The sequence below is a fragment of the Pantherophis guttatus genome, chromosome 4 (assembly GCF_059756535.1).
Source record: "Pantherophis guttatus breed Tessera chromosome 4, ASM5975653v1, whole genome shotgun sequence".
NCBI classification, from domain to species: Eukaryota; Metazoa; Chordata; class Lepidosauria; order Squamata; family Colubridae; genus Pantherophis; species Pantherophis guttatus.
Window position 1 is genome coordinate 59,563,109 of NC_142066.1, and position 8,862 is coordinate 59,571,970.

The following is an 8,862-nucleotide window of genomic DNA, read 5'->3' on the forward strand; positions in this document are numbered from 1 at the left end:
GCCCATCACCACTGCCGCCTATCTCCACCTCCATGCACCCCATTTTCAGCCTGTGTGCCCCGTTTTTGGCCCATTCCAGGTGGCGGGGATAGGCGGCGGCAGCGATGGGCAGTGGCAATCCCCATAGCCTGGAACAGCTGATAGGGGGCATTCCAGGAGTCAGATCCAACCACCAATCAGCTGCTCGTGCTAAATCAGGCTGTGCTGAAGCTGACCAGGCTGTTTGCTGCAAGGAGGCAAATTGCTGGGAGGCAGAGGCAGATTTTTTTTCTTGTTTTCCTCCTCAAAAGCTAGGTGCGTCTTATAGTTCGGAGCATCTTATAGTCTGAAAAATAAGGTGTTTTTCTATAAATTATTTATTCTGCAATCAAATTATTTCTCTGGACGATGTAAGGCATGAAAATGATTAAAAAATGCTAATCTTGCTCTCCAGCATCTTCAAGGGGACTTTCTTCAGCCTTATGCTTTTCCAGTTTTGTTAACAATTCTGTAAAACAAAATCCAAGACAAAAAAAGAATACTTCATAACATGATGCATACAAATTATTCAAGACCCTTCCTCTATATTCTGAGGAACATACTGAATTCTATGTATGTGACACAATTCCCTACTCAGAGAAAATAAGTGACTGAATGAGTTAGACAGACTTTCCATAGGTTTGGAGATGTAATTCTAATCTTCTTAGAGTTATATTGAATTATAGTTCTCTTAAGCTCAGGAACAATGTGCATTTAAAATAGTATGGGTGATATTTAAGTAAGACTAGCTTATCTATTTTCCAATCCCCTTTTTCAAATACATTTACTAATCATGAATCTTCCCCTAGAAGAGGGGAAATGTTTTAAAGATCTTTTCAAGCAAATATTCCTTATAAAACAAAAATATATTATGAAAATTGAGATGGCCCTACATAGCAATCCAAAGTGCTGATTTACCTCACTTAACAATTATTTGGAACCGCATCTAAATACACTACTTTTTACTTAGACCAGGCCTGTTTGTCCTGTGGGATGCATGCAGCTAGTAAAGGCCTCATAAGATCATAAACCTTTAACATTATGTGATTTATATGCATTAACTATATATTTTATATGCAACCCAAGAGAATTCTTCACTCAATATTGTCCAGGCAAACCAATAGGCTGGACACCCATGACTTAAGAGTCAAAATTAATTCCACTATTTACTGTCTTGTATCCTAGTATGGAAAATAGCATATCTCTGTTATCTTTAATACATGTCTTGACTGAGATAAATCATATCAAATCGTTTATTACAGTCAGTGACCAGAGGTATTTTAAGGAATATGCAGATGGTCTCTCCTGCTGATCTATCCCTTGTGCTCATGCAAATGTCAACATGCAAACCTTCTGCTCCTAAACTTATTTCTAGTCATGATTAAGGACAAATGTTTTGAAAAATAGAGAAATCTGAAGGTTTTTTCCAAAGATATTTGTCAATACGTTTTTCATATAGCACATATACATTTTTAAAAGTTAAATATAAATACATAAAATATGCAATCTGAGGTCTATCATTAGAGAATATTTTGTTTGTATAGGTTCCTCTTCATTGACAACTTGTCACTTACTCACTGTACAAAGTTATGACAGACTTCTCTCCCCAAAGATACTAATGATCTAGTTTCAAATTTCCAGCATTGGCCACTCCTGCAGTTACGTTATTGTGTTTTGGGTGCTTGGCATCCACATTTACAGCTCTTTGCAGTGTCTGCAGTCACATGACTGATTTACACCACCACCACCCCCCACAGAAACCAGTGTCCACTTCCAGGTTTTGGCAAAAACTATGGGTTCTGTTGAGATATTTAAAATTTAATCGCTGGAGCAGTGAATAATTGGATAATGACTAAGAACATACAGTTATGGCTAAGTGATTGAAGACAGCTGGACACTGAATGAGGGAATCTGAGCTGTGATTGGTTGCTGTGAATGAAAAGGGAGGATTTCTTTGTTTCCCACCTTTTTCTTCTGTGTGTGCTCTGTGTGATTTACCTCATTATGTTCTTGCTGTGTTGATTTTTACCTGAGGCTCCTGTTTGCCTCTTATTTACTGTAAATATATTTATTTACATAAAGCTGATTCATTTCAGCATGTCTGACTCCATTTGGACACTAGCTGTGCAATTCTCTGACAGGTTCACTTAACGACTGTACATTCTCTTAATTGACATAAAAAAGGTCATACAACCAAGTTCAGTCACTCCCCATTGGCTCCAGTTAAAAATGAAATATGGGCCAAATACCTTTGGCTGGATTGAAGACACCATTAGTCTGTTTGTCACAAACATAACATCGCTGAGACTTGCGATAATGTTGTAGGGCACAGTTTTCACAAAAGTAATGTTTACACCTAAAACAACATAAGACAATTGCTGCAAATTTCTAGTAGAGAATTAGCATTTTTATTTTTTTCTTCATTTTCAATAAAATCTTACATTTTAGTCACTTCAAATGGACATTTCTTAAGAACAGCATCAGTATCTCTTTAGGGCCATCAATATTATAAATTAGCAGTAAATTATAAATACTAGGATATTTTTTACATGTGTTTGTATAGATATTTGACAACCTGTCAGTCTCAAAACTGCAGTATTAAAGATCATAGATCACTTTAAAAACGTCAACATTAACAAAAAGATAATCTTACTTGGTTACCACAGGATTCTTGAAGGAGCTTCTGCAAATAAAACACTTGAAAGGCAGTTCATCTTCATCACTACTTACTTCATAATTTTCATCATCTATGTAAAAGAAAAAGTACCTGCTAAATTGTGCTGCTAAGAACAATGACATATGTTTTATCTTCTACCAACTCCATGTAGGAAGTTGTTCTTGCCAAAAGGGGTAACATTAAAAAGTCGGATAAAAATAATTTTACTAAAATAATCACTCAAGACAGTTGCTTCTATTCCCTCCCACAGTTCTCAGATGAAGAAGGAAGGCACATACATATTTGTCCTCTGCTGAGAATGTACTTACTTTTTATTGCCATCACAGGCTATCAAGATACACATGTAAGCCAACTGTTCTAAGGCAAGGCAGCCCATATGTGCAAAAAAAGACAGTTCACAACTGGCCCTAGCTCTTGAAATTATCTGAAAATGGATAGTCTGAAAACATCATATAATCCATCAAGACGCCAGAAAATACTAATATGGCTATGCAGTTGTGCTACAAAATTTATATTTAATTACTAGTTTGAAAACCTAAAATCTTTATTAAAGTTCCTATTAAATCAAGAGAAATGTATATCTTTCCTACATAGATTCTTCCAAATGTTTTCATTTTCAATCTGTGTTAATATGAATGCATACATATAACTTTCAGTCCTCATTGCACACATATCCAAACTCTACAATTACATACACACACACACACCAGTGTTCAATAGAAGGAAAAAAAATTTTCTTCAAGAACGTGATCATTCCTATATATATTTGATCAATTCAACTCCACCCAACCTTGCACCTGCTATTTGTCATATCCTATATGAAATTGAAAGACATTATTTTCATTACAACCAGTTACATTTGCTGAATACTGGAAGAAAGGGGATTGCTCATACCATTAAGTCCATAGCGTCCCTCATCCAGTTCCCGCTCAATTTGCCACCCATGTTTATAATCTGATCGGTCATGCAGAAATTTGCAGCTATCTGTAGGGAAGAAAAAAGGACACTTAACAATGGTGTCAGCGATTTCTGTTCTGCTGTCAACTACTCCAAATCAATCAGAAAGTATATAAATAATTCATTCACCTCCAAAGCCACAAAATCCAGTTTCCTTGTAGTCTTTACATATATCAGGCTGGTAATCCCACCTCACAGTGGCCCTGAGATGTTCTGGGGCTCGGATTGGTCCCTTCCTGAAATAAACAACAAAAACTTAAGAAAAGATTAAATGACTGTAAATGCTAAAAGGTTGCACCTATAGCAATACACAAATGCCACCAAAGTAATAAGATTTGAGGAAGACCACAATGATTTGATGGATAATTGGTCTTAGATTCACTTTTTCTATCAAAGGGATACACTGACTTTTGAATAGCAGGGTCATCACATACAAAAATGAGAATTCCTATCTTACAACAGAGTCAACATACTAGAAAGTCACGTTGGTTGCTCCTTCTGCAACATTTTCAGGAAATCATTGGTTTCATCTTTACAAATGAGATTTACATTCTCATTTGTGTTTAAAACGGGAAATATCTAGTTTCTTCTTAGAATGTAAAGGTCATTCTTTACAAATATTACAAAACTGTTAAAAGTAAACTATCAAGTTAATAAAGGACTTCATAAGATACCATGGTCTATTTTAAACTGAAAACAGAATAATTAGGTAGAAAAATGAATTAAACTGACAAATTTTCCCATACCATAAAATGCATCCTCAGGTAGCTAACTACATATACTTTTTCTTGGAACGAACATTGCATTTTCTCCTTACCTTACCATGCCTGAAGAAGCATTTCCCATGGATGTATCTTTTGGTTTTACGTACTTTTGATAATTATTAATTCCTCGATAAATCTTATCGTCTTCCTTTCCTTGAAGTTCCTGAACAGAAAAAAAAAATCAGTGGCAAGGCAATTCATGCTCCCATATGATCATCTATTAAGTCTGTGATGACGAGCCTATGGCACGTGTGCCACAAGTGGCACACAGTGCCATCTGTCCGGGCACGTGAAGCCATCTCCTATTGCTCTACTGGGTTCCGGCACGCCAGCCACCAGGTCTTCACGTACCCAGGAGTGGCAGAAACCGAAAGAACAGTCGCCCAGTGCACCTGTTCCTGCCGGGAAGATGATCTTCCAGTTTCTGGTGTGCGCATGTGCGCTGGCCACCTGGTCTTTTGGTTTCTGGTGGCTTGCGCATGCCAAAGACACGGAGACGAGATCCTGGCAGTCACTTCCTAGGGGAGAGAGCTGTCGGCCAGGACGGGCCAGGGCTCCCCTCCCTCCCTGGCCAAGCGGGCTTCTTGTGTGGCTCCAGCCCACGGTGATGTGCATCCGCAGTACGGAGCACCCGGACAGCTCGGGCGCCCCAGAAGAGCAGCAGCAGCAACGCTGCTTGTTCTTGGTGGCAGGCATGGTGGGCGCGGCAGTTCTCCAGAATCCTGGCCATAAGTGGCAGAGTGAGAACCGCCACACACCCCTTGCCAGCTACCAAGAACAAGCAGTGATGCCCCTGCTACATTCCTGGGGCAGTGCAGCGGTTCTCATCCTGCCGCTTTCGCCCAGGATTCTGGAGGACAACTGCCCCCCCCTCCCAGCCACAGAGAACAAACAGTGATGCGCCTGCTACTTTCCTGGGGCTACGCAGCGGTTCTCACCCTGCCACAGGAGCGGAGTCCGTGCCGAAGGAACATTTGTCCAGTGCCAGGGTAAGAGACACGCCAGCTCGGAAGTGGGCACGCTCTCTTGGTAGAAGGGGTGGGGGGCTGCGCTGGTTTGTTCTTGGTGGCGGGCTGAGGGGGGACTTCATTGATACTTCCGGGCTCCAGTGATACCATCCCCGCAGCCCATTTTTGGTCGCAGGAGGCTTCAGGGAGGCTTGCCAGGCCTCCAAAACGGGCAGCGGGGAGTGTGGTGCACATGCACGGTGGGTCATGCGTGCATGCATGGTGGGAGTAGGGTCACGCATGCATGCATGGGGGCAAGGGGAGTGTGCGGAGGTCACGTGCAGGGACGGAGTGTGCGGGGTAGCATTGCATTATGGGTCTGGGCACGCACATGCCCGACCCCCTTGTGCCCCCCCACTTTTGGCACGCGACAGCAAAAAGGTTCGCCATCACTGTACTAAGTGTTGTGAGCGACTCAAAATCTTATAGGTGAGATGAGTGGCCATACAAATTAAATCAATCATAAATAAATGAACTGTGCATGCTTCAAAATGCTTAAGAAGCAGCAGTCTATTTTCTGCAAGTCCAGAGATCTCTCTGCTATGCTGCTCATTAAAGGAAACTAATCTCTTTCAGGCCTCCACACGAGACTGAAAACAGATACCAGATAAAATTGGAACAGCAGCAGAAACATCGTGAGAAATGGAAACAAAAATAAAAGTACAAATAAGATTAAAGAGATGCTAGACATGATACAAATCATTTGAAAATCCTGGTAGTAGACTTTGAAGCAGAAGAAGAAGAAATATTAAACATCAACATAGATAACCAGTATGACATTTCTACCCTTTGCTTTCTTGTCAATATTACATAAAGACTTAAAAAAAAAATGGAGACAATTGTCTAGATACCTACCTTCTGGATTTGCTGGCTGCGTTCAAAAATGGCTTGGGCATCTTTGTCCTTCTCTGTGTCCAATTCATATACAGCTGTTGCACCCATGTCCTCTGGACCCACAGGTTTCTGTAATATGAAAACTTAGTACTGCTGAAAGGAAAATGAACCTCAGTTTTTATTAACATAATTACATTTATTACCAAAAAGCTGAAAGCCATATGGAACGAACTCCCCCCGGAGATACGGAGGATCCTGGACCTGCGCGCTTTCCGCCCTGCCATCAAAACATCTCTTTTCCAGCAGGCCGGCCTGGCCTAACCTCTCTTTTCTGTTTTTTAAAATTTTTAAATTTTAAATTTGTCTTATGAATTTGGGGTGTTTTAAATTTCGTTTTCCGGGCCAATTATTTAATTGTATTTTAATGTTTTTAACATTTGTATTATATGTATTTTATTTGGCTGTTCACCGCCCTGAGTCCTTCGGGAGTAGGGCGGTATACAAATTCAATAAATAAATAAATAATAAATAAATAAATTCTAGCAGATGAATGGCTAAATTTCAGGGTTTCATAATTTAGCTCTTTTTAATAAAATTCTAATAGCAGTTAAGAGAAAAATGAGATGCCTTTGATTCAGGCGATGAAACCAAACAGCAATCTCATTTTGTACAAGTATGTATCATCCAAGTTATGTTACAAAATTTTAAAAATGGCTACCAGATATTGGCAAAGATCTTGTGAAACCCCATTAACACTAACCCAAGTTTTCTTGTAATTGTTTAATTGCTGAGAAACAAATCCCTTACCAATCTATCAGAAATCATCTAATATACTATAGCGGACACTGATTTAAGAATATTCATACCGCAGATCGTGTTGATTTATATGCAATTCCAATTCCTTCAGGTTTGTTATCATCATCACTACTGCTTGACCCATAGGAAGTCTTTGTTTTCATACTTTTCTTCGTCTGGAAGATGAGAGTCAATGAGACTATCAAATCAATAAATATACAAGAGGCAATCTATATATACTTGAGAGAATTGATGCGCAGTATACATCACCTTCTGAATCATGGGGTTGGAAACTTCCTTTCGTCTCTCCTTCCTGACTACAGTGCTGCCTTCATCACTGCTGCTACCTTTAAGCAGATGGAAATCATACAGCATTGGAAAACAATACATTGAGCAGGGAATACAGCTGCCTCTTAGCCAAAAAATCCTTATATTCAGTTATAACAAATTCAAATTCATATAAACAAAGCCAAACAATTTTTTTCCAATACCTGAGACTGTACTTTTGCTCTGTTCTCATGAAAGACAACTAACGTTACCTCTCCTTCAAATAATAATTGTTCACTTTCTTTAGAGAAATTTAAGGCAAATGAGAACAATAAAATGCACATCTCCATATGGAGCTATGGTATCTTTTACTAATTTACTCAAATTTTAAAAGTTTAAGTAGTTTAACTTTTAAAAGTAGTTTAAAAGTAACTGCTAAGGCTTGGGATCTCTAATCCTAACAATATTCGCCACAGAATCCACTCTTACTCGAAGCACCAACTAATAAAAGCGCAATGGCAGGGATGAAAGAAAACTACATGTTTGCTTTGCACATTGTAGGACGAGCTACATCCTTGGCAAGAAGATCCAGCGGGGAAGCTGCTTCTTTTTCTATGAAAGAGACATGCGTTCCGGGTTGTCATGGAAAAGAGGACATAAACTCCCAGTCCATTTGTTCAGGATCCGTGGCTTTCGTATGAGATTTCAGGGCACAAGCTGAGAGCGGTCCACCCGCAGTGTCACCATCCCGCGGCAAATATATTTGAAGACTGTTAGTAGTATAGCCTTTATTGTCATTGTACATCATATATACCAGGGGTCTCCAACCCTGGTCACTTTAAGGCTGGCGGACTTCAACTCCCAGAATTCCCCAGCCAGCTTTGCTTTGCTCGGGAATTCTGGGAGTTGAAGTCCGCCAAGCTTAAAGTGGCCAGGGTTGGAGACCCTGGTATATACAACGAAATTGGTTAATGAATGCAGCGACGGGCTGTGGCTTCTCACCGGCATCCTGGTCGCTGCTCGGCCTTTTACGTTGAGCCCTTCCGGGCGCGGAGCGACGCTTTTTGAAGAGGAAGCTACAAACAGGCTGATCCTCCGCCATGGCAATCAAATCCTTCACGGAAGTAGGACTCCGAAGAGCGCTCAACTCGGCCCCGCCTCTTGCGGAAGCGACTACCGGCCGCTCTTCCGCCTGGGCACTCGGCGGCTCTATCCTTCCCTGTCACGGGACGCCTTATAGACTGTCCACCTCTTTAAAGAGTAGCACCTTTTGAGCGCTTCCGAGTTCCTTTTCGGGTGGCGCCGATTCTGCCGTTTTCCTTGGCTCCCTCGGCCAACAGCGTGTCCCACTCTTTAAAACGGGCAGAAAAACGTAACGTTTCTGCTGTCCCAAGTAAGGCCACACGTGGTCTCTTAAAGGACAGCAGTTTCAGCCATGCACTGGTTAATCTGCATTCAGGATCTGAGTTGCCCGGGAGGGAAGACGCAGGGGAAGCCCCAAGATAAATTAAACAAGTCTTGACTAACAGTTCAGAAGAGGCTC

At 40.7% G+C, this 8,862-nt stretch overlaps 1 protein-coding gene across 1 annotated transcript; it reads right to left on the minus strand.

Moving 5' to 3' along the window:
• Positions 1-338: 338 nt before the first annotated feature.
• On the minus strand, positions 339-8,566 carry RNF113A (ring finger protein 113A). The gene is made up of 10 exons (XM_034416152.3): positions 8,322-8,566; positions 7,323-7,399; positions 7,124-7,228; positions 6,279-6,386; positions 4,470-4,579; positions 3,782-3,888; positions 3,590-3,679; positions 2,672-2,765; positions 2,268-2,374; positions 339-487 (listed from the first exon to the last, which is right to left on the minus strand). The coding sequence occupies exons 1-10, from the start codon at positions 8,419-8,421 to the stop codon at positions 417-419; spliced, it is 969 nt and encodes a 322-aa protein (XP_034272043.1). The 5' UTR covers positions 8,422-8,566; the 3' UTR covers positions 339-416.
• Between the last annotated feature and the right edge of the window lie 296 nt (positions 8,567-8,862).

Excerpts from the sequence above, each read along its gene's own strand:
- RNF113A (XM_034416152.3), bottom strand. The coding sequence starts at position 8,421 with ATGGCGGAGGATCAGCCTGTTTGTAGCTTCCTCTTCAAAAAGCGTCGC. Across the intron at positions 7,229-7,322 it reads CCAACCCCATGATTCAGAAG|ACGAAGAAAAGTATGAAAAC; the intron begins GTGATGTATACT and ends CTCATCTTCCAG. Across the intron at positions 488-2,267 it reads TGTCTTCAATCCAGCCAAAG|AATTGTTAACAAAACTGGAA; the intron begins GTATTTGGCCCA and ends TTTGTTTTACAG.